At 39.6% G+C, this 26,532-nt stretch overlaps 1 protein-coding gene across 3 annotated transcripts in view; it reads right to left on the reverse strand.

Moving 5' to 3' along the window:
- The window catches only part of PCYT1A (phosphate cytidylyltransferase 1, choline, alpha), a 62,618-nt gene that overhangs the window by 22,365 nt on the left and 13,721 nt on the right, over nucleotides 1-26,532 (reverse strand). For 2 of the 3 annotated variants that reach the window (XM_032406800.1, XM_032406802.1), the window contains exon 3: nucleotides 7,484-7,610. In XM_032406800.1, coding sequence (XP_032262691.1) covers nucleotides 7,484-7,600 — 117 coding nt within the window. In that variant the 5' untranslated portion in view covers nucleotides 7,601-7,610. Of the gene's footprint in view, nucleotides 1-7,483; nucleotides 7,611-25,932; nucleotides 26,022-26,532 lie in introns of those variants that run through there. The other variant, XM_032406801.1, reaches the window with a different exon arrangement.

Here is a 26,532-nt window from a genome sequence, read left to right on the forward strand (position 1 = left end):
CCAAAAAGCACATGGAAAGATGCTCAACAACATTAGTCATCATGGAAATGCAAATGAAAACCACAATGATACCACTTCACACCCACTAGGATGGCTATGAGCAAAAACACTGGCAAAAACAGTGATGGCAAGAATGTGGAGAAACTGGAACCTTCATACACTGCTGCTGTGAATGTAAACTGGTGCCCAACTATGGAAAATAGTTCTTCAAAATGTTAAACACAGAATACCATATGATCCAGAAATTACACTCCTGGGTATATAACCAAGAGAATGAAAACAAAGATTTTATTTTATTATTATTTTTTAAAGTAGGCTCTACGCCCAACATGGGGCTTGAACTCATGACCTCAAGATCAAGAATCACATGGTCCACTGACTGGGCCAGCCAGGCACCCCTGAAAACATATATGTATTTTTAAAAACCTATACATGAATAATGTTCATAACAGCATTATTCACGATAGCCAAAAAGTGATGAATGGATACACAAAATGGTATGTCTATGTGTAATATTATTCACCTGTAAAAATGAATGCAGTATTAATATATGCTACCACCTGGATGGACCTTGAAAACAATGTTAAATATAAGAAGCCAGATACAAAAGGCCACATACTATATGATTCCATTTATATGAAACGTCCAAAATAGACAAATACCTAGAGACAGAAAGTAGATTAGTGGTTGCCAGGGGATAGGTTGGGGGGATGGGGGAGGTGACTGCTAACAGATATGGGGCTTCTTTTTGTGGTGATGAAAATGTTCTGGAATTAGACAGTGGTGATGGCTGCATTAACATTGTGAATACACTAAAAAAACACTGAATTGTACACTTTTTAATGGTTTAAACAGTGAATTTTATGTTACATGAATTTTATGTTACATGAATTTTATCTCAATTTAAAAAGATACATTAAAGTATCCTATCTTTCAGGGCACCTGGGTGGCTCAGTCGGTTAAGCATCTAACTCTAGATTTCAGCTCAGGTCATGATCTCAGGGTCCTGGGATCGAGCCCCGTGTCAGGCTCCGTGGTCAGCACAGAGTTCTGCTTGGGATTCTCTCTTTCCCTCTCCCTCTGCCCCTCCCCCACTCACACGCACCCACACTCCGTCTCTCTCTCTCTCTTTAAAATAAATAAAATAAAATCTTAAAAAAAAAAAAAAAGTGAAATAAAAAAAAAAAAAAAAAAAAAAGGGCGCCTGGGTGGCTCAGTTGGTTAAGCGACTGCCTTCGGCTCAGGTCATGATCCTGGAGTCCCTGGATCGAGTCCCGCATCGGGCTCCCTGCTCGGCAGGGAGTCTGCTTCTCCCTCTGACCCTCCTCCCTCTCATGCTCTCTGTCTCTCATTCTCTCTCTCAAAAATAAATAAATAAAAAAAAAAAAAAAAAAAGTGTTCTATCTTTTACAGCTGTTTCTTCAATCTTCCCTGTATACTATGTATGTTCCAAGGCAGAAGGCAAATGCAGATATCTCTCCTGGCTAGGGTTTCAATTCCTCCTAAGTATAGAAAATGAAACCTGAGGTTCTTCAACTACAACAGATCAGCAAAATCTTTCTCATTCTCAAATCCAGTTAGAATGAATAGTATTTCTAAAAATATCTTTCTAAAAACAGTGTCTCTAGAAGCTAAGCCTTATAAAAGTAGGACTAAGTATTTCTACCTTTATTCTCCTAAAACATACCTCCTTCATTTTAATCTCAAGGGAATCCTGCAGAATATTATTTTCAAGTCGTTTGACTATCTGATTGTGAAGCATAAATGAAACGGCATGGATTTAGAACTTGAAAAAACTTAAATCTAAATACCAACTCTAGGGACGCCTGGGTGGCTCAGTCGGTTAAGCATCTGCCTTCGGCTCAGGTCATGATCCCAGGGGGTCCTGGGATTGAGTCCCACATCGGGCTCCTTGCTCAGTGGGGAGCCTGCTTCTCCCTCTGCCTGCTGCTCCCCCTGCTTGTGTGCTCTCTCTCTGACATAATAAATAAATAAAATCTTTAAAATAAATAAATGAATCAATCCCAACTCTATCACTTAATAGCTGTGAAATCACAGCTTTCCTCTTCTATTAAATGGAATATAATACATGCCCCCATAAGATGGCTACAAGGATTAAATAAAAGAGCATATGCAAAGTAACTAGCACAATGTTTCACATATAGTGGCACTCAACAAATTTAGGTCATCATCAACAACATGAGCTCATGTTGTTCTATGGCACACAGGTTTCATTATGCCAACAAAATTAACTAAATTGTATTAATCTAAGAGATTAGATTCTAGATGCTATATCAAGTTTCTAATTCTATACAAATTATAACTAATACTATTATAACGATTAATGATCATCATCCCCAAATTATGAATGATCTTCTGAATGCAATACTGCTTTCATAAAAACTTCTCCTGATTATGTTCACATATATTAACTCACTATTCCTCAAAATTCCAGTGAAAGAGATGAGATTCTGGTGTCCTTAGGAATAGGGAATGGAGATAACTCAGATTATGACCAGAACTTGATATTGGCTTCCCAGTACTCTACTTCCAAGGATTCTTAAACATTTTTCAGCAAAAACTTTCACAATGACAGAGAAACATTTCCCTTTTACCCAAACATGCTGCACAAATGGTAACAGGTCTTACTGAGATCTAAATTTTTTCCATATTGCTAGAGGAAAGGCTGTGAAGTCAAGAGGAATACCACATGGTGTGAGAAAGAAGGGATAAGGAACAGAACAAAAAGATTCCACTCCCTGGGGATGGGAAGGAAGGAAGGGAGGGAGGGAGGAGGGAAGGTAGGAAAGAAAAGGAAAAGGGAGAAAGGGAGAAAGGGAGAAGGGGGGAGAGGGAGGTAAGAAGGAGAAAAGAAAAGCAATAATTCTCCCTGACTCCTATTGCCATTTCAATGAATGTAAACAATGAGCTCATCTATCTAACCACTATTTGGATGTCTCCTAGACCTTCTAAGTTGAACCTGTACTAAATTAAAATCATCTTTCTCCTAAACCATCTTTCTGTATTTCTACTTTAAGTAAGAAGCATGCCATCTATACAATCTACCTAAGACTGAAATCCAGGAGTCATCTTTAACACCTCTCATCCTTTACATCCCGATGTCTAAGGATTGTCTATTTTACCCCTTAAAAATTTAAAATTTTAGTTTAAGTTCTCATTATCTCCAACCTGGATCATTACAACAATCTCACAACTAGTCCTTTGGTTTCTGTCAATCCCTGTTTCAACTAATCCTTTCCAAAACAATCAGGATGATCTTCTAAACTACAAATCTGATCACATTATCCACAAGATAAAGTTCAAACTCCTTAGCACAGCACACAAGATCCTTCATAATCAGCCCTTTGCTCCCTTGCTTACCTTATCTATTGCAGATTATTATTCTGAACTTTAAACTCTAGTAATATTACTCATAGTTTGCTAAACATACTATTATTTCACACTTGAACTTATATTCTATCTCTTACCCATTTCTTGGAGAATTTTTTTTTTAGTAGGTTCCACGCCCAGCATGGAGCCCAACACGGGGCCTGAACTCACAACCCTGAGATCAAGAGTTGAGCTGAGATCAAGAGTCAGACGCTTAACCAACTGAGCCACCCAGGTGCCCCTTGTCCATTCCTTGAATTCCTATTTATCCTTCAAAGTTCAGCTCAGAAATAATCTCAATGAAGCTTTTCCAAAACCACTGTCCCCACCCCTAGATCCAAGTTTATCTGTTGCTCTTCTTTCTTCTATTTAGCTATTTTTTTTTTTTTAGGAGAGAGAGTATGCAAGCAGGGGAGGGGCTGAGGGAGAGGGAGAAAAGAGAACTCTAAGCAGGCTCCCTGCTCAGTGCAGAGCCTGATGTGGGGCTCAACCTCACAACCCTGATATCATAACCTAAGCCAAAATCAAGAGTCAGATGCTTAACTGACTGAGCCACCCAGGCACCCCTTATTCTGTATCTTAATTATTTATCTATTTCCCCTATTTGTCTGTGAGCTTTTTTTTTTTTTTAAGAAGCTTCTTTTTTATTTATTTGAGAGAGTGAGTGAATGAGCATACAGATGGAGAGGGAGAGGGAGAAGCAGACTCTCCACTGAGCAGGGAGCCCGATGTGAGGCTTGATCCCAGGATCCTGGGATTATGACCTAAACCAAAGGCAGACACTTAACTGACTGAGCCACCCAGGTGCCCCTGTCTGTGAGCTTCTTAAGGGCAAGGTCATCTTTTCTTTTTTTTTTTTTTAATATTTTTTTAAAGATTTTATTTATTTATTTGACAGAGAGAGACACAGCGAGAGAAGGAACACAAGCAGGGAGTGGGAGAGGACGAAGCAGGCTTCCCACGGAGCAGGGAGCCCGATGCGGGGCTCGATCCCAGGACCCTGGGATCATGACCTGAGCCGAAGGCAGATGCTTAACAACTGAGCCACCCAGGTGCCCCGGTCATTTTTTCATTTTTGCATCTCCAATGCATAGCAACTGGCACATCGATGTTCTCAATATATGAGATTGTGAGATCTATCTCCATTAGCAGAACTGTTGTCAATTTGTGATTTATTTATACATATGATAAATATTAAGATAGGCTAAAAGTCTTATTCTTCGTAAATATTTTTGTGATTCTTTCTGATTGTATCTTTAGAAACATCTGTATCAGTAAATTCTTTATACTTATAAACAAACTAGCCATAAAGTTATACCTTTATTATTCCTCCTTAATTATTTTCTCTCTTCTTTCCAATTCATTCTGACCCACCACCCCAGCTACTAATACTTGGTAATTTCTCTCCCCCTTGCAAGGAAAAAAAACCAAAAAACTTCTTCTGGGCTCTAAGCTATAGAGCCTCGTATTAGGCTCACATCTCTCAAAGGGAAGGTCTTATTTATCTTTATACTCCTATCACCTACTGGCCATGCTGGCACATTGTATGTGATAAAATCTTGTTTGTTCAACTCAAATGTCAACTAATGAGTGGGTAAGTAAAATGTGGTATGTGATGGAATATTATTTGTCAACAAAAAGAAATGACGTACAAATACATGCTACAACATTAATGAATCTTAAAAACATGCTCAGCGAAAAGAAGCCAGCCACAAGACTATGTATGTATATATGCCATTTATATGTAATGTCCAGAATAGGCAAATCTATCGAGACCTAACTACTATAGCAGTTTCCAGAGGCTGGAAGTTAGGAGGTAATGGAAAGTGACTGTGAATGAGGATGGGACTTTTTTGGGGGGTGATGAAAATATTCTAAAATTGGTTGCGGTGATGGCTGCACAACTCTAAATATACCCCAAACCACTGAATTGTATAGTTAAATGGGTGGATTATATGATCTCAATAGAGCTGTTATTAAAAAGAAAAAGAAAAAGAAAAAAAATCTTATTTGCTTTTGCTACAGAGCTGAAAAGGGGTCAGAGATAGAACATACAAGTGTACAATGGAGACGACCGACAAGTTTATTTAACAGACACCCCTCACTAGGGTTGGTACAGCCTGTTGGGCAAGTGAATCTTTGACCATTAGCGCATGCTAAATAGCCAGTGTGTACTAGAGAGGAATGTGGATAAGTAGGAAGTCACTCAACTGATTTGTGACATGAATACATGAAGCAAAGTAATTTAAAGCATTGAAATTCCTCAATTCTAAGGACCAAGAAATTTAAGTCTTTTAAGATCCCATTCCACTAAGCTGGCCTTTGCTCTATCCCTGGCTATTGTGACTGGCAACGAGTATCAACTACTTGGTTATAACTTGTCCTACTCCAAGACTGATTGCTGAATTGGTGCTTATCACCATATCTCCTTAACCTGAATTCTCTAAGAAGCATTCAGAAATTAACAATGGCCTGTTTTATTTACTGCTGAGTCATTTTCTGAGTATACTTGCTACAGTGAATAATGGTCCCCTAAAGACGTCTACATGTTATTCTCTAGAACCTGGGACTATGTTACCTTACATGGCAAAAAGGGCTTTGCGGATATGATTAAATTAAAGGATTTTGAACCAGGGTGATTATCCTGGATTATTCAGGTATGTTCAATGTAATCACAAGGGTCTTTGTAAGTGAGAGGCAGAAAAGTCAGAATCAGCAGAGATGTGATGACAGAAGCAGCAGTAAGAGTGATGTGATTGCTAGCTGGTACCATGAGCAAAGCAATGGGGACAGCCCCCTCAAAGCTGGAAAAGACAAGAAAACAGATTCTCCCTTAGAACCTCCAGCCCTATCAACACTTTGATTTTAGCCCTCTGAAACCCATTTCAGACTTCTGACCTCCAGAACTATAAGATAATATATCTGTACAGTTTTAGGCCACTACAGTTGTGGCAATGTGTTAAGCAGCAATAGGAAACTAACACACTTGCCCCTACCATCAATATCATCATCAATATCAGGCCTAAAGCAAATGTCTCTTGTTGGGGGAATCCAGTTGTTTTTATTGCTCAAGACAGAGTACTGATTTGGAACAAATGTTAATTGTGTCAGAGTAAAAATATTTTTCCCTTTGCACTACATGAAGCTCCAGAACTAAACAGTGGAAACTGCAGTTTGATCAACAGCTAATGGTCAATATAGGTAAAGAAAACACAGAAACATACAATCCTTTCACTGGAATTTTAAAATATGGATTTCATAATAATATTATATATCAATAATAACTTCAGGGGCGCCTGGGTGGCTCAGTCGTTAAGCGTCTGCCTTTGGCTCAGGTCATGATCCCAGAGTCCTGGGATTGAGCCCCACATCGGGCTCCCTGCTCAGCGGGGGGTCTGCTTCTCCCTCTCCCATTCCCCCTGCTTGTGTTCCTGCTCTCACTGTCTCTCTCTCTCTCTCGCTGTCAAATAATTAAATAAAAAATCTTAAAAAAAAAAATAATAACTTCAATTGTTTATGTGGTCTTTGACATGTTCTTTAGGAGAAGCTTTAAGAAGGGTACCAAACTGAGACAGGATGAGCAGTTTGGAATGGGGTCTTTCATCGAAGGCTTGGCAGTAGTTAGCAAATACAAGATAACGTCCCAGGGTTAAAGGAACACAAGGTAGGCAGTAATAGAAAAAGGCTCTCATCTAAGATATAACCAGTAATAGAGTGAAGGAATGGAGAAAAAAAACAAGACACAGAAAACTAAACACCATGAGACGATACTAAGATCAGAGGACTGCTCCAATTTCTCTATCCCATTAGTTTTAATTTGATCTTTAGCCTAATATACACACAACTTCCAAATTTTCCTAACATTCTTTTTTTTTCTAACGTTCTTTTTCCAGTTCCAATGTAAAGCTCTTGCAAATGAGCTGTGGGCTACAATTTGATAAGAAAGCATAACATTTCCAACAACTGTGAAAATACTATTCACACTATTCATTCTTTCCATTATTTAATTGTCATACTGATATCATCAATTTTATATCAGTTTCTACCCTCCCCCTGCCAGGTTAAGTGTTCAACAAAGAAATCTCTTCCTTACAATTGCACAGCGTGGCATTTTTGAAGAAATTCCATCTTCTTCTGTTGCCCCATTGGGTCCAGGTACCTCTTTTCTCCTCTTTCTTGTGTTCATTTTGGCTGAACTCTGTGCATCCATCTTCTTTTAACTGGTCATAGAAAGTGAAAAAGAAATTTTTCTCATTGAAGTGGAGAAAAAATCTGTCACCAGTATTTCAGAGATGTTAACATGGATACACTCAGCAAAGGATCAAATCCATAGCACACATTTCACAAGATGAGCCAATTGCATCTGGCAAAAACAACAAAGCTTCAATAAACACATGCTCTAGTAGAAACAATGAAATGCCTCTCTGGAACAATGGCCACAATTAATCATCTGACCCTGGAAATTATTACCCTGACCAATATAGCCTGTATACCAACTGCTAATTTCATATCCTGACTGAATGTAAAAGATTCGAGTAACTTGGTTGAGAAAGTTGGTTATACAGACTTTTACCACCACCCCTTATAACATCCCTGGGACATCTGGAGATATAACAAGTACAAGGAAATGTGAAAAGTATGTTTTTGGTGCAGATGGGGAAAAAAAGAGCTTTTTAAAAAAGAGACAGCCATCACCAATTCCTGGTTTAACAAAGCTGGATTTTTTAACTCTAAATGCTCTGTAGGTTTCAGAGACCACTCCACAGGGTTACGTCTATTAAAATTGTGAAGTTTTCTATATCTTTTAAATGTCCTTCCTCTTCCTTTTCCAATACCCATTTCCCTGTCCTCTTTCAGAGTCAGCACCTTAAGCCTGTTCTGAGCCCCCAACTATTAAAACCCTACCCAAGCTTCTCCTTCCCCAGTGAAAACTTTGTTACTGTCTCACTTAGCAGAGAGCTTCTAGCACGAGCTACCACAGAAAAGTTCTGAATATTTGATGTTTCATTTAGATGTTGGCTTGTGTTACCTCTCCAACTCCCTGTAAGGTTATCTGCGTTTTTCTTGGGTATCATAATTTGCACAAATAAGTTAATTTAATAATGATGTGATTTTAGGTATCAGCCAGAAATTGGGGATAGAAGAACTTTAATGATCAATTGCCATCTCTGCCAAGACATGATTCCATGAACGGTAGAAGATCCTTAGAGCAGAAATGAAAAACAAAACAAATGCCAGACAGAACGAGGACATTATACTCTGCCTCACTGCCTCTAATAACCTCTCCTGAATAAAATGTTCATCTAAACAACTGCAATTGTGCCTCTCTTTCCTCTGGCTAAAGTGGCAAGGTGACAAGATCTACAAGAAACCTGACCTAATTCTTAGAGACTGAAGGTGACACCCATGAGTCCTGGCTAAGTATTAGGCTGACATGAAAAATGTCAGAGTCTAAAGTGAAAGATGAACACCACCCAGAAACGTCCTTTCATCACAAATGCAAATTAAAATGGAATAAGGAATACATTTAACAAGTTTTCCAGTGATGATGAGAACTTTTCTTCATTATTGTTATTAATTTTTCTTTGTAAATATCTACAGGTTGTATTACTACTCCCACCTCACTGGTCTGAGAGGCCTACTAAAAACACCTAATCAGAGGTGCCAAGGCACAGTCAGTTAAGCGTCTGCCTTTGGCTCAGGTCATGATCCCAGGGTCCTGGGATCAAGCCCCACGTCAGGGTCCCTGCTCAGTGGGGAGCCTGCTCCCTCTGCCTCCCTGCTCATGCTCATGCTCTCTCTCACATGCTCTCTCCCTCAAATAAAAAAAATCTTAAAAATAATAATAACTGGGGGCGCCTGGGTGGCTCAGTCATTAAGCGGCTGCCTTCGGCTCAGGTCATGATTCCAGGTCCTGGGATCGAGCCCCGCATCGGGCTCCCTGCTCGGCGGGAGACTGCTTCTCCCTCTCCCACTCCCCCTGCTTGTATTCCCTCTCTCGCTGTGTCTCTCTCTGTCAAATAAATAAATAAAATCTTTAAAAAAAAAAAATAATAATAATAATAATAACTTAAAAAAAAAACCCTACTCAGTCCAATTAGTGACCATTTCTATTTGCATACAATAGGACTTTGCTTAAGTATCTGTTAACTTCTCAGGGTAATTAGACAAAATCCATTATGAGAAATGCAATCAGCAATCTTGTGTCAGGGAGTTGAAGGTCAGGTAGTCACTAGTACTGAGAACTTACAGTGTATAAGGTACTATAACATTTCAAGAGGACCTCAATTCAGCTGAGGAAACCACATGTTAATGATACAAAAATGCTCCTTAGGATTCTAAAATCACTGGGGGAAAGTTTGTTAAAAAACAGGATATTTACACAGTTTCAAAGAATCGCCAAGTATTTTGAAGTAATCCTCATAGATTACTTATTAATTACAAAGGGAAGAGTTACCTTTAAAGTGAAAAAAATCTCTTAGCTAAGTGATCAAAGTTAATTAACATCACCAATAATGCCTCCTGCTGTGAGGCACTGAAGACACATTACCTGCCAAAAAAGCATACTGTGTATGGGCTTATGAGGAACAAGCAAACAAACCTCAATTAAAGGACATTCTATAAAACAACAGGCCTGTTACTCTTCAAAAAATGTCAATCATGATAAACAATGAAAGGCTGAGGGATTGTTCCAAAGAAAAGACAACTAAATTTCATTTCTAGATTGAGGGAGAAATTGTTATAAAGGATAGTTATTAAAACAATCAGTAAAATTTGAATATGGACTGTGTATCAAATCATAATACACATCAATGTTAAAATACATTTGATAATTACACTGTTATGTAAAAGACTATCCTTGTTTTTAGGAGATAAAAGCTGAAGTACCTGGGGATAAAGGGTCATGATTTCTGCAGCTTACCCTCAGCAGAAACATAAGCAGCAGCAGAAGTAGCAGAAGGAGAAGAAAAAGAAGGAGAAGCAGAAGAAAAAGAAGGAGGAGGAGGAGAAGCAGAAGCAGCAGCAGAAGTAGGAGAAGCAGGAGAAGAAAAAGAAGAAGGAGAAGGAGAAGCAGCAGAAGGAGGAGGAGCAGAAGCAGCAGCAGCAGCAGGAGAAGCAGAAGCAGAAGAAAAAGGAGAAGGAGAAGCAGCAGAAGAAGGAGAAGCAGCAGCAGAAGAAGGAGAAGCAGAAGAAAAAGAAGGAGGAGGAGAAGGAGAAGCAGCAGAAGAAGAAGGAGGAGAAACAGAAGAAGAAGCAGAAACAGCAGCAGAAGCATCAGAAGCAGTAGAAGCAGAAGAAACAGCAGAAGAAATAGAAGCAGAAGAAAGGAGGAGGAGGGGATGGGGAAGGAGGGGGAGAAGAAGGAAGAAAATTGTGTATTATGTTACATTAAAAAAAAAAAAGGTAAAGTAGGGGCACCTGGGTGGCTCCCAGATAAACATCCAACTCTTGGTTTCCACTCAGGCCATGATTTCACGGGTCTTGGGATGGAGCCCCATCTCAGGCTCCACGCTCAGCAGGGGGTTTGCTTGAAGATTCTCTCCCTCTGCCCCCTACCCTGACTGGTGCACTCTCTCTCAAATAAATAAACAATCTTTTTTTTAATTTAAAAAATAAAAAATGAAAAATAAAAAAAAGGTAAAGCAAATATGGCAAAATGTTACCAATCTATGAAACTAGATGGGGCATAAAGGAGTTAAGTTTAATATTCTTAGAACTTTTCTATAGGCTTTACATTTTTAAATAAAAAGTTCAATTTTTAAAACATTCTGTAACAGGGAAGCCTGGGTGGCTCAGTCGGTTAAGCAACTGCTTTCAGCTCAGGTCATGATCCCAGGGTCCTGGGATCGAGTCCCACATCAGGCTCCCTGCTCAGTGGGGAGCCTGCTTCTCCCTCTGCCTGCCGCTCCCCGTGCTTGTGCACTCTCTCTGATAAAATTTTTTTTTTAATTTTTAAAAAATGTTCTATAACAATTTTCCACACAGGCTCTCATATAAGCCTGTCTTTCAGGTTCTCTAGAAATTGATTCCTTCTCTTTCCTAATTCTTTGAATTAGTATGAATGATACAAATATTCCAAGAAGTATATCTTGCAAGGAAGTAAGATCATAACAGCAACAGTCATAATAATGGCTCTCTTTCTTTGAATACTTACTATGCCAGGCACTCTCTTTCTTTGAATACTTAACTATGCTAGGCACTTAATATACATTATTCTCATTTAACCCATATAACCTGAGATGCAGGTATTATTAGCCCCAACTTACAAATGAGAAAACTAAGGAACAGGGACGTTAAGTAAGAGATCCAAGAGATCACAAAGCTAGCCATGGGAGAACCAGGATTTAAATCCAGACTTGTCTAATTCCAAAGTCGTTACCACTATATTTTTGTCTCCCAGAAATCCAAGATTTGTAAAAAGAAGCTGTCTCATCATCAATACTGCTGCTTCCTTCTGTCAAGAACATTCTATGGCATGGGTCCCTTAAGTTCTTGCAGACTTAAGTAAGTCCTAACTGCACAGTAGAATAAAAGGTCACAGTTACTTAAAGGTAAACAAGGTCTCAGGACCAGTCGAATAGAACTGATGTGGCTATTGGCCTGATTCAGTCAGTCCAATTTGTCAGCTGTACAGATGTGTAGATCTTTCCTATTGGATAGTTTTGCTAGGATTTTCTTATAAACTTCCAACTTAAGCAATAAAGATTTCTTTAATCTCAGGACGCCAGGATGGCTCAGCCGGTTGAGCATCTGCCTTCAGCTCAGGTCGTGAACCCCGGGGTCCTGGGATCAAGCCCTGTGTTGGGCTCTCTGCTTGGTGGTGGGCAGGTTTCTTCCTCTCCCTCTTCCTGCCACTCTGCCTATTTGTGCTCTCTCTGTCAAATAAATAAAAAAAATCTTAAAAAAAAAAAAAGATTTAATCTCTGTTCCTCCCTCTTCTGACACTACAAACAGGTGTCATTGTAAAAGCACCTGTACTTTCCACTCGTGATATAAAACAGTTTTAAGGGTGCCATAATAAATCAAGGGAATAAATGTCATATCGTATTTTCAACAATTACTTTCTATAAGTTCAAGTTAAAATTCCTTAATGTTTAATAGAAAAATACTTAACACATCCAAAGACATGTTTATAGGAATTTCTTCAGAAGTCTTTGCTCTGGGGTGCCTGGGTGGCTCAGTCAGTTGGGCGGCTGCCTTCGGCTCGGGTCGTGGTCCCAGGGTCCTGGGATCGAGCCCCGTGTCAGGCTCCCTGCTCTGCGGGGGGCCTGCTTCTCCCTCTCCCTCTGCCTGCTGCTCTCCCTGCTTGTGCTGTCAAATAAATAAATAAAAAATATTAAAAAAAAAAAGAAGTCTTTGCTCTGTGTGGGGGGTGGAGGAGTGGAAAGGTATGTGTGCTATAATATTTTTATAGCTTTATTGAAGTATAATTGACATACAATAAACTGTATTTAAAGTGTATAACTTAATGAGTTTTAACATAACTATACATCTGTGAATCATCAAAATTAAGAGAATCAACATTACTACCATTCTCAGGTTTCCTCATGCCACATTAGAATCCATCTCTTCCTCCCTGACTTCAACTTTGCTTTACTTTTTTGTCTGTTTTTTTTTTTTTTTATACTGTGGCAAAATATATGTAACATAAGATTTGCTTTCCTTTCTAACTGCTTACTTCTTAAAGTACTGAACCATCTTGTCATATGATTCAACTTAACTAGACAAACATATGGTGGATAATATTGAAGTAGAAAGAAGCAAAGGCTCTCCTTCTAAGAGCTAAAATACTGCCAGTGTGGTTTAAATATATTCGAAAGCCAAACTGGTATCTGGGGTAATTGGATCTCGTGATATCCATTCTATTCCACTAGATTAAAAAATCATACAAAAAATATAAAATATCACAATGAGGACTAAGGCAAGAGAAAGAATTTGTATGATTAGCTAAAGCTAAAGTAAAATTCACAAACATAGAAGGAATCATGTGGTTACTGTGGTTACAGTGGTTACTTTCATTGTTAACATATTACAAAGCCCTTTGGTAAATAATAGTAACACTAATACATTTTACTTGTATTTCAATAGAGTACATATAACAAAATCTCTCCATCTGCCTTATATAAGCACTTTTAATCAAATGTCTAAGGCAGTGTTTCTCAGTATTTTTTATCCATGCTCCATTTTAAGAAATACAGAAATTTTGGGGTGCCTGAGTGGCTCAGTCTGTTAAGCCACTGCCTTTGGCTCAGGTCATGATCCTGGGGTCCTGGGATTGAGTCCCGCATCCAGCTCCCTGCTCAGCGGGGAGCCTGCTTCTCCCTCTCCCTCTGTCTCCCGGCTGGCTTGTGCTCTCACTTTCTCTCTGTCAAATAAATAAACAAAATCTTTAAAAAAAAAAAAAAAAAAGAAATACAGAAATTTTAACCTCACTCCATCAGCATAGTGTTATGATTTAAGAGTTCAGGCCCTAAAATCAGATTACGCAAGCATGAATCCCTTCTCCACTACTTACTAGCCACGAGAACTTGGACAAATTCCTTAATTGCCAGAGTTGCATCACCTAACAAATGAGGTTCAAATGGAGTACTCCATGTAAGCCTTAGTTCAGTGCCTGGCACACAGTAAGTATTTGTAAGTATTACCAACTATATTATTTAGTAGTAGTAGTTGTCATCATCTGCCTTAAAGCTTGCCTTCTTGTGTATCCCCTATATCCAAAAAGATTTTGTCAAGTTTTCCCCCTAGGATTACTATTATGAAAAGTATACTTTTTTTGGAAAGATTTTATTTATGTATTTAAGAAAGAGAGAGAGAGCATGAGCAGGGGGAGGGGCAGAGGGAGAAGCAGACTCCCCGCTGAGCAGGGAGCCTAATGTAGGGTTCAATCCCAGGACCCTGAGATCATGACCTGAGCCGAAGGCAGACACTTAACTGACTGAGCCACCCAGGTGCCCCATGAAAAGTATACTTTAAATGTAAAAATATTAATATTCACAACCCTTTGACATAGGTATATTGTTTTTATTACTATTTTACACATAAGAAAACTGAGGCACAGATGATAAGGTCACACAGCTAGTAAGTAGTAAAGCTAAGAATCAAATTCAGCCAGCCTGGCTGCGGACTACACACTCCTAATCACTATGGTATATAATATGATACAATACCATACTATTACAAGAAGGTACCTGGTAACTATCTCTAAATATCTGAATGCCTGTCATGCTGGATAGAGCAAATACCCAGACAACAAAAAATAGATCACTGGTTGGAAGAGGCAGAGTTATAAATGTTAACTAAACATAATAAAAACCTTTTTAGGAATAAGAGTTATCTGAAACAGGACTGGGTTACCTCAGGAGGCATTTCATTTTGGCACACCAGGATATTCAAGTAGAGGTTGTGTAGAAACACATTTATTCATTTTGTTGGTCATTATCCTGTTAAAGTTCATCTTGGTTGATCTTTTTGCTTATCCAATCTGTTAAAATAATTTCAAATCTTGACTGCCATCTATATAATATTAGCTATTTATCATAATTTTATGTAGTCTATAAACTTGGAAAGGTTTTTATGTCTCCATCCAAATCACTGCCGAAAATACTGGTCAGGATAGATATATGTCACCATACACCAATGTGACCTACCACTAGATCCCTCCCCCACTTAAGATCCACTCTTTTTTTTTTTTTTAAGATTTATTTATTCATTTTATAGCCGGGGGGGGGGGCAAGGGCAGAGGGAGATGGAGAGAGAAACTCAAGCAGACTCCACGCTGAGCACAGAGCCTGACACAGGGCTCAATCTCACAACCCTGAGATCACAACCTGAGCCAAAACAAAGAGCCGGACGCCCAACCGACTACACCACCCAGATGCCCCAAGATCCACTTTTAATACTCTAGGTTAGTACAGTGTAAAACACAGTAGAGTTTATCTTTAGAAAACAGAATAGAGGGGCGCCTGGGTGGTTCAGTCGGGTAAGCGGTTCAGGTCATGATCCCAGGGTCCTGGGATTGAGCCTGGCATCAGGCTCCATGCTCAGTGGGGAGCCTGCTTCTCCCTCTCCCCTTGCCCCTCCCCTCCACCCCTCCCCACTGCTCATGCTCTCTCGCATGCTCCCTCTCTCTCAAATAAAATCTTAAAAAAAAAAAAAAAAAGAATAGAGAATATATTTAAATTTCTTAATGATTAGGGTATTCAATCAGATGTAAATCTGTTTTATTGCATTATCACACAATCCACATCTCTGTCACAATATCAAAGATTATGATGATAATAGTGATGATAATAATTATAGCTAACATTTAGCACACTTGCTATGTGCCAGGAAGTTTTAACCTTTGCATATGTTAAATAATTTAATCCTTGCAACAATCCTTAAGTTAGGTAACACTATTATCCCTATTTTGAAGATGAGGAAATAGAGGCACAGCTAAGTTAAACGACTGAGGTCACATACCTAGGACAGGGCAAAAATAGGATTTGAACCTAGGCATTTTGACTCTAGGGTCTGTACACTTAACAGCACCACTATGCTGCCTAGTATATAAAATGGTCATACTTGAATTTAATCAAAACCACATATTACATTGTCAGGAATTTAATTTCATCTTTCATAAACAATGGGCTACCTTCTCACTGGGCCTATCAATGGCAAACTATTCAAGAACTCTAGGGACTTGTTTTGGTTTGGGCCAGAGTAAAAGAGCATAGAGGACACTAGACTAGGAATCATATCATATAAACTGGGATTTAATTCTAGCTCCTTCTAGTACCTTAACTCTAAGTCTAAAGAGTGATTAAGGAAGGCTCTAATAAAATATACATAATTTCTAAGTCATGCTAAGGATGAAATGAGAAACTAGACTATAAATTTCCTGATGTAGCAGCTATTTGTTGTTTGTCTTCCCACTGTTCAATCATGCTCTGAAAAGAGCCCATTTTCATTTGGGGACTCACTTTCATTTGGTCTATGTAAGCTTCAACCTCAAACCCTAGCATCAGATCACATGTACCAAACTTAAACCAATCAGCGTATCACTCTCCCCTGGCCACAGACTGGAGGAGGGAGGGAGAAGGGACGGTAATAGGTGACCTAAGTCAGTCCAATCAGAGTACATTTCAGAACTCACCAGATGGAAATGCTTAGGTGAAGATTATCACTTCTCTTTGTGGATCTAAACCTAGAGACATGGCTTTGGGAAGCATCCTGTGACAAACTAGTGGCCATCCTATCACCAGGAGGAGAGCCTTTTTTGAAAGCATTGACACAGAGAAAGCAAGCTGATGATGGGGAGAATTCAGATCCTGAACCGTCTAACTGTGCCAACCAATACATTCATTCCCCTTTTTGCTTAGTTAGTTAAACTGGGTTTCTTATCACTTAGAACCACAAAAATCATAATTGGTGCATTTAATACCTAGCAATGAGCTCTGGTACAGAGTAGGCACACTCAATTACTATTTGAATAAATATACTAAGTATAGAAAACCACTTTTGAAATTTTGAAAAGCACTTTATACATTACTGTTTTGTTTTGATGGAAAGGAGTCAAGTTCTTGTCAGTTTATAAGTGTATCAAAGATGGCACAACAAAGCTCCCATCCCATTAAAACTATTTTTCCTTATCTGCTTACACTATTCCTTATCTGCTTACATACAGTTCTTCTATTTTCTAAAGATGACTTTTGTGTCTTACACTGTATTTTACATTATACTTTAAACTGAACATTACACATTGGACTTAAACTCAGGTCTTAAGATCCTATGGATTTGGAACAAATACACCTAATACTTTTGGTGTTTCATGTAAAACACTTCTGTATCTTATCCACTTTCTTAGGAGATGGAGAACACCAAGATCACAGACATTCTTTAACAATAACTCTAAAAGAATTTTGAAATTATAAAAAGATTTAAGTCTCATGCCTTTCCTCTAAAACTACTACTATTTTTTAAACTTTGACTCTATAGATCTCCCAAGAGACAATTTTTCACTGGCTCTCTCTTAGACCAACCCCATGCCACATCTACTAACATACACCATGAAAGCATACAGAATAATTTAATTATTAGTGCCTTACTGGAAGAAATTACCAGTTCCCCCAAAGTTACAAAAGATGCCTGACATATCAGGTTTGCCATTGAGAAAAGGTATGTTGGAGGATGAGGATACTGAGGATAGTAAATACATGTTGGCTTTTAGTTCATTATACTGAAACTTAGCTATACGTAAAAATACATCACCTTTACCACATTCACAATTGCCCAGTTCCTCCAACAATGAGGAACAATACTTCCCAAACTCTCTGTTTATGTTAACTGCACCTTTGTAATCAACCAACACTATTAAGTAAAGGTGCAGTGATTTCCCTGGAAAAGGGAACATCTACACTCAAGAGAGGAAAAAACAAACAAAAAAACACATACACAGGCTGCCTTAACAGAACAGGCTGTCCATAAGGTGATAAGGTTGGAAAAAGATGGCACCTCCTCAGAACCAATATAGTGTAAGATCAGAATGGGGATGGGGAATGGAGAATTACCTAATACTCTCTGTAGGCGGATCCTGGCTTCTAGCCGTAGCATCCATATTAATTAAGCTAGGATAAGTCGGAATGAAAGTAGTTGGAGATAGGATACATAGCCTCCCTCTTAAACTCATTAGGATGTGCCAAAGCTTCCTGTTTCCTTAGCGGTTTATCCTACAAAAAAAGTTTCTTTGTAAAATGAAACTATAACAAAAGAGAGAAAGGGATCTGAGAGCATTTGTAAGGCCTGATCTTTCTAACCTTTACAGTCCCTAGTAACCTATCTTTAGTCCAAATCCCCACTGATGCACAGATCTAAGGACAGACACACCCGCCACAACCACCAGACCACCACCACGCCTATTAAGTGAATTAGCGTCTCTAAATTGCTTTCAAGATACAGAATGTAGGATCTGTGCCTGTGATTTTTACTCAGATTCACAAAATCTGGCTCCATTTCTGCTGACTCACCTCCCAGTACACACTGCTTGCCTTGTTCTTCAATGTTTCAATAAATGCCTGCTTGGATGCATCAATTTTGCTACTAAGAAAGTACACAGAAGTGGAAATGTGTGTGAGGTGGGAAGGGCAGCAGTGAGGAGATACTGAGGATAAATCTGATAAAGTGTTTTTCCAATGTAAGTGTCCTAAAGGAGACAAAATCTGGGTACTGCTATGCACATGCTTGTGTTTTAAAGATGACAGTGTCCTGCAAGTGTAGTTTTAAGGACTCCCACCCAACCCCTATTCTACTTCCTATTGCTAGTAGATCTAGTAAGCACCCCAGGGTGAAGGAGGAGGTAGATTCTGCTTCCTAACCTATGCAACAACCTAAGTAATAGCAAATTGCAAGCATATACATTCTTCAAGTTTCAAGAACTGAATTCAAATTTGACAGAGTACTACAGGGAACTATCTGCAAAAAGAGGAGACATGAATTTTTCCTTTGCATTCTATTCCTGCTTCTCCCATCTCTAGGACATTATCTTCCTCAGTAAAACCATATCTCAGTAATTTTCTATTGGCATACCAATGTCCAGGTCCAAAGCTGAGTGAGCAAGCATACTTTACTTTTTTTAAAGATTTTATTTATTTGACAGAGAGAGAGACAGCGAGAGAAGGAACACAAGCAGAAGGAGTGGGAGAGGGAGAAGCAGGCTTCCCGCTGAGCAGGGAGCCCAATGCGGGGCTCAGTCCCAGGACCCTGGGATCATGACCTGAGCTGAAGGCAGATGCTTAACAACTGAGCCACCCAGGTGCCCGCAAGTTGTGGGGGTTAATAAAGTGGTGCTCTTTTTTTTTTTTAAGATTTTATTTATTTATTTGACACAGAGAGAGAGAGAGCACAAGCAGGGGGAGTGGCAGGCAGAGGGAGAGGGAGAAGCAGGCTCCACGCAGAGCAGGGGGAGCCCGATGTGGGACTCAATCCCAGGACCCCGGGATCATGACCTGAGCCGAAGGCAGTGGCTTAACCAACTGAGCCGCCCAGGCGCCCTAAAGTGGTGCTCTTAAGAGGCAAGCTCTGTGAACTCCTAGGTCAAAGTGCATCTAACACTCTTGGCATTAATTATGTCATCTGCTGTACACTCAGGCCTTTCCAAAGATAAGAGTGGAGTCATGTCAACCCTGTGTAAAGGCCTTTGAAGTTGGAGGGAGGATATGTCTAACCCACAGTGGGGAGGAGGGATTGGATTCAAGAACCAGCAGAACTCACAGGCCAAAAATGGCCCACTGCCTGCTTTTGAAACTAAAGTTTTTTTTGTTTTTTTGTTTTTAACATAATAACTTTTTTTTTTACTGAATATTTACTTTTTATTTATTTTTTATTTTTTTATTATGTTATGTTAATCACCACACATTACATCATTAGCTTTTGATATAGTGTTCCATGATTCATTGTTTGCGTATAACACCCAGTGCTCCATTCAGTACGTGCCCTCCTTAATACCCATCACCAGGCAAACCCATCCCCCCTCCCCCCTCCCCTCTAAAACCCTCAGTTTGTTTCTCAGAGTCATAGTCTTTCATGGTTCGTCTCCCCCTCCGATTCCCCCCCCCTTCATTTTTCCCTTCCTGCTATCTCTTTTTTTTTTTTTTTAACATCTCATGTATTATTTGGAACATGACCATGCTCATTCACTGATGTACTGTCTATGGCTGCTTTTGTGCTATAATTGCAGAGTTGAGCAGGTGGCAATAGATACTGTATGACTTGTAAAGCCTAACATTTACTATCTAGATGGCCCTTTACTGAAAAAAGTTTGCCAAAACAGTTGCCATCTTATACTAAATGAAGATGGAACTAGTTTTATCAATAATTTGGTAGCAAATCCTACCTAGATTATGCAAACAGTAAAGCAGAAGTCAGTGCTAGGAATATGATTATTTCAAGAAATTGAACTGTACCTTTCTGATATAGGACTACTGCAGTTTATGTCACTAACCTGTATATGTTACATTATATAGAATAAGTCATAAGTACGCCCGATTTGGGAAATTCTAAATGAAAAAGTAAAGATCACAAAATAACCACACTGACACATTAGTTTTAAACCAGAGCTCAATGGTATGCCTCAATATTTAAGGCTACTAAATTGCCACATCTAAGATCTTAGTTTTGAACTTGATCTCTTCCCTCTAATTTCTTCAGAGAAATCTTTATTCAACAAACACTGAGTGGGCACTTACACTGTGCCAGACCCTGGGTTCACCCTGGAACAAAATAAAGGTTATATTTGGGCCTTGCCACACAATAGAATATTTCAGGAAAGAGATTATCCTAAAAACCACAAAGGACACTTGTAATAATTCTTATGGTTGAATAATTTTGCTCTCCTACCATTCCACTACAAAATTCAGTGAGTAAACTCTGTGTTTAGACTCTGCTTTTCCTAGAGTGGGTTATAGAATTTATATCTCTAAGGCAGGGTCTATGACAGAGTCAGGGAATTCTGGGATTTGGACAAAAAAGAATTATATATTCATTTTTACTAACCTCTGGCAAATTCACCATTTCCTTCAATTATGAACATAAATCACAATAGTAATAGATCATCACTAACAGAAATCTTAGATATTTTCAGGTAACATTACACTTATTACAAATATTTTGAAATACTGTTTAAACATACCATTTTTAAATTATCATTATAAGATCCGTTGACAGTAAACATTATTTACAATGTTAATAAAAAGCATATATAGTATTATATTACACATTTTATTTTATATTTATGTAATTTTTTAAGCAGGCTCCACACGGAGCATGGAGCACAACTTGGGGCTTGAACTCACAACCCTTAGATCAAGAGTCAGATGCTCAAATGACTGAGCCACCCAGGTGTCCCTCATATCACACATTTTAAAAGCATTTTGATAACTTTATTTCAACATAGTTTCCTTTTAAGTTTTATGTATTTAATTCTTTGCTTGGTATAATAATATTATTCCAAAAGGGAATCCACAAGGTTTCACCATACTGCCAAAGGGGCCCATGGCACAAAAAAAGATTAAGATTTCTACTCTACGGCCAAAAAATAAACAAAGATAGGGGCGCCTGGGTGGCTCAGTCGTTAAGCGTCTGCCTTCGGCTCAGGTCATGATCCCAGAGTCCTGGGATCGAGCCCCACATCGGGCTCCCTGCTCGGTGGGAAGCCTGCTTCTCCCTCTCCCACTCCCCCTGCTTGTGTTCCCTCTCTCGCTGTATCTCTCTCTGTCAAATAAATAAATAAAATCTTTAAAAAAAAAATAAAAAAAATAAACAAAGATAATCACATCTAGGATAATTCCCTTTAAATAAAAAAAAAAACTACCTAAAAAACAAAACAAAAAAACTATTTTCTGTTAAGTGCCACACATCCATTTTGTTCTCTAGCATAGAGCAAAGACCATATGTCACTATTTTTTACCAGCCTTCACTTCAAAATTGGTTTGCAAATAGTTGTGAGTGTGATATAACAGCCTGGCAGACCCAGGGGTTCCCCTGGCTCACTGGCAGTCATTCTAGCATAAATATAGAAAGCTTCAAACTAATATAACTTTTAACAAGAGAGTTATCAAAAGAAAGGGGAAAAAAAGACAAAACAAAAACCAAAAAAAGCCAGCTATATAACTATCTACTAATCTGGTTTGCAAACAGTAAAATACAAGCAATTCAATTATTTATATTAATGAGGGAATGTATGTAAACAAACCTAACATAGTACCAAATATTTGTTAGAGACTCACAAACAGTTCTTTTTTTTTTCTTCTGGAGTGGAGCTCTGGCACATACTGCAAAATAGAGTACATAAAAATGTATATTTCCTGAATTTACTGACTGAATTGTAGAAGAGGGAGGAGAGGGAGTTCTCTAATAGTAGAAGAGCCAAAAGATCTGACTTCAGATCAGTTATGCAAATACATGAAAAGAAAAGCATAAGAAAATTATAATTATTACTATTTTGTCATTACCCATCCTTAATAACAATAGCAAATTATTATGCTTGCTTTTTCTATAAATATTTTATAAATCAATTCTTATCAGCGTTTATAACATGGAAAAGTTATAAACTTTTCTCCCTAGGAGAATCATGTCTAACCTAGAGGTCAGACAACTCCACAGAGGAATCATGAATGGTTTACAAACTCCATGAGATTGTATACAAAATTTGGTGAGTATGCCTATGTTTCTGATTATTAAAGACTGTTTAAGCAGAACAGTTACCTGTGCCATAGTTAGAAAAGCTTAAACAAGAGAAAGCAAACAGTTCCTCCCTTAGTCACAGAGTGAGTTAATGTTAACATCAGATAAAGTAACCTGGGATTTCTGAACCTAAGGCTCTGACCAAATTATTCTCCCTAAGGGATCATATATTCAAAGAGAAGGTCCCCAAGAAAAATAAAACCTCACCTATTTATGGGAAGAGAAATCATAGGCTTAGAAAGGAATAAAGTTCATTTTTTATCAATCAGGCCATTATACTGGTTTTTGAAGGGAATTTGCAAAGCAGGGTAGGTCAAAAAGAATCCTTTCATTCAACAAACACAAAGGATCCCAGAGGCAGTGCTGCAGTCCCCAAGCCTAAATGTCTTCTCTTCTAAGTCAGTTACCTTGAAACATATATAATTGACCCTTGAACAAAACAGAGGTTAGGGGCACTGTCCCCCAACACACACACACACACACACGTTGAAAATCTGCTTATAACTTTTGACTCCTTCAAAACAAGCCTACTGTTGACTGGAAGCCTTACCAATAACATTAATAGTTATTAACATATTTTGTATGTTATACATATTACTTACCATATTCTAACAAGGAATATAAGGAAGCTAGAGAAAAGAAAATGTTATTAAGAAAATCATAAGGGGGCTGAGGGGCCTGGGTGGCCTGAGTGGCTTAGTCAGTTAAGTGTTTGCCTTCAGCTCAGGTCATGGTCCCGAGGTCCTGGGATCAAGCCCCATGTCCAGCTCCCTGCTCAGCAAGGAGTCTGCTTCTCTTTCTCCCTCTCCCCCACTCTTGCTCATGCTCTCTCACTCTCTCAAATAAATCAATAATTTTTTTTTTTTTTTTTTTTTTTAAAGAAAATCATAAGGGGGTGCCTGGGTGGCTCAGTCGATTAAGCATCTGACTCTTGATTTTGGCTCAGGTCATGTTCTCAGAGTTGTAAGATGAAGCCCCGCTTCAGCTCCAAGCTAGGTGTGGAGCTCCAAGCTGCTTAAGATTCTTTCTCTCCCTCTCCCTCTGTCCCTTCCCCCCTCCTTTCTCTGAAAGAGAAAGAAAGAAAAGAAAAGAAAAGAAAAGAAAAGAAAAGAAAAGAAAAGAAAAGAAAGAAAGAAAGAAAGAAAGAAAGAAAGAAAGAGAAAAGAAAGAAAGAAAGAAAGAAAGAGAAAGAAAGAATCATAGGGAAGAAAAAATACATTTACAGTATTATATTGTATTTATAAAAAAAAATTCACATGTATGTGGACCCATGCAGCTCAAACATGTGTTGCTCAAGGGTCAACTGTATTTTGTTACAGAAAGAAATTCATGAGTATCTCCTTTCAGTTATGTATAATGTGTATGCCAAGTAAACATCTAATGTTTTAGAAAAAGGTGTAATTAGCCATTTTTTAGCTAAACAAAGACTCTCCCCTATCGTTCACAACTCAATACTTTACCATTCAAGAATCTTTCTGAACTCCCTTCCTATATCACATAGTATATGTGTGTAGGAGGTGAGGGTGACTATTAGGTTATCAGATAAACGCAGTGTCAGATAAGTTAAAATTACCTCAAGCTTCTTCTATTAAATATTGTTTTAAAAAAAAACACTGGGTGCACAATCAGTAGCACCTTTTATAAAAGTCTGTAGAGAGAAGGTAGTGAAACTCACTTTAGTTCATTTCATCTGCACTGCTAACAGCCCTCAGGAATGGGGATCAGTAGGGGATAAAACCACCAGCTAAAACATCATCTGAATTACTCACAGCATGGTATTATTCCCAGTTTGCCAGTCTTGGCCTCTAGTACATAAATCACTGAGCTGGATAGCTAAATACATCAAAGCCTCTCCCATATGGTATTCCAGTCACCACTGTTGACTCTCCTAGCATCTCCTTTCTTCCCCATGATGATCACCATCTGCTTACCGCTGATCATTGCACCAACCCCATTCTCAACTAATATCTTTTTACCAGCAATTCTCAGTACTTACAGAATCACTAAATATCAAGACTGAAAAGGACCCTAAAGGCCATATCTCCCTACCCCCATTCTATTCTTGGCAGAATGTTTTCTGTCTCTATCTTAAGTTCCCTTCCTAAGTCTTGTTCCTACCCTCCTCAAAGCTTCCCCTTTCTCATGTCGGCTCCTAGCAGTTTTTCCTATCACAAACCTCTCTATCCTCACTGCTTCTATAAATATCCCTGTCCCTATTTCAATATGTAAGTTCTGGTTCTCCCAACGAGATCCTGAGTTTCAGTTCTCAGTCATAACCAGTCACCTCAATTATATTTGGGAAGACTTCTCCAGTTAAGTCAATCTGATGGAGCCTGTCTCCCCAGCCACAGAGCCAGTCTTTGTACTTACTTCTAAACAGTCCCCTAAACAAAGAATCATGGCATTTTAGACCTGAAAGAAAACTCAGAAATAATCTGAGTTTGAACATTTTTACTTACATTTCACATTTTAGGATATATGAAATCCATTTTATATCATCTCATACATACATAACTGAAACAAGTTTCATGAAACAATACTTCCCTTACTATGTGAACACACTGAAAATTTCTATTGTCTTCCGTGAAAAAAAAAAATTTCAGGTGCTATCCATTAAATGGATTTCACAACCCAGTAATAGGATGGAACCCCTAGTCTAGTAAACATTAATCTAGTCCAAACTTCCCATTCATTGATGAAAAAACTGGAGCTCGGTCTTGAGGTAAGTTTCCCAGCCACAAGACGTTTGTCCAGTTAAACTCGGGTCTATCTGATAAGTCCCACCCAGACCCGTGTCCTTTACACTAAAGACCTTCTCCACCCGGTCATGACCGCTCAACCACAGCCCGTGCCCAAACATAACCCTGCAGTACCATGTCCAGTCACTGAGCCCACACTGTTGTCCAGGTCAGCCTGGCCGAGGTACTGCTCGTTGGTCAAAGATCCCCCCCGCCGGCCGCTGCTTCATGTTCTCTTAGATCAGAGTCCCCGCACAGTCACTCTCTCGACCCCGAGTCTCCTCCAAGGCACTGCCTCATACTTTCTCGGTAATAGTCCTCTCGCAGTCTCTGCCTCGTGCTCTCCGAGGTCAGAGTCCTTTCGCATTCACTGCTCCTGGGTGGCACACTCCTCGCAAGCAGCTACATCTCGGTTACAGTCCCCTCGCTGTCACTGCCTCTGGCTCACAGCAGCCTCGTAACCCCTCCTCACACACCCCTCTCGCTGTCACTGACCCACTCTTCAGTCAGTCTCCTCGCGGTCCTAGCCACACAGTGTGTCCTCTGAGACAGCCGCAAGGAGATGCACACACAGGATCCTCACCTGCAGCTCACGCTCCCGGGCCCCAGTCCCGTCGGCTTTCTCCCAGGTGCCGCGTCACGGACAAGGGAAGTTGAAGAGGTTGCGGGGAGACGCCCGGGAAAGGCAGCTGACGGAACAGCGGGCCGGAAGTCCCGCCTGCTGCCCGCCCTCTTGTCAATCCGACTACGGCATTTCCCTGAAAACCACGACCCCTAACACAGTAGTTCCGCCGCCACAGAGGCCCCAGTGATGGCGTGGCTGAGCAGAGAACACCAGACGCAAGAGATGAGATGGCTGAGGGCCAGTCTCCATGCGGAACTGGACTCTGGGGCGAAGACGCCGCCTCGTGAGGAGATACGGCCGTGAACTGTCGCGCGCGCTCGCTGGCAGTCGGTCAAGATGCGTTAGGCCAGTGGCTCCCCAGCTCCGGGCCAGCCTCCCCCGGGGAGGGCCTGTCGTCTCCGGCCTTTTCATCCCCGTCCCCGGCGTCTGGCGCAGGGCAGGTGGCCGTGACGCCTTCCGCCGGAGACCCGTCGGCCTGCGGCCGCTTCACCACAGCGCCAGCTTTGCCCTACTTGGTCACGTAGGGAGAATTCATGTCCGTCAGCCCAGCCCTGTAGC

Source organism: Phoca vitulina, unplaced genomic scaffold, assembly GCF_004348235.1.
Source record: "Phoca vitulina isolate PV1807 unplaced genomic scaffold, GSC_HSeal_1.0 scaffold8, whole genome shotgun sequence".
In the NCBI taxonomy this organism is placed as follows: domain Eukaryota; kingdom Metazoa; phylum Chordata; class Mammalia; order Carnivora; family Phocidae; genus Phoca; species Phoca vitulina.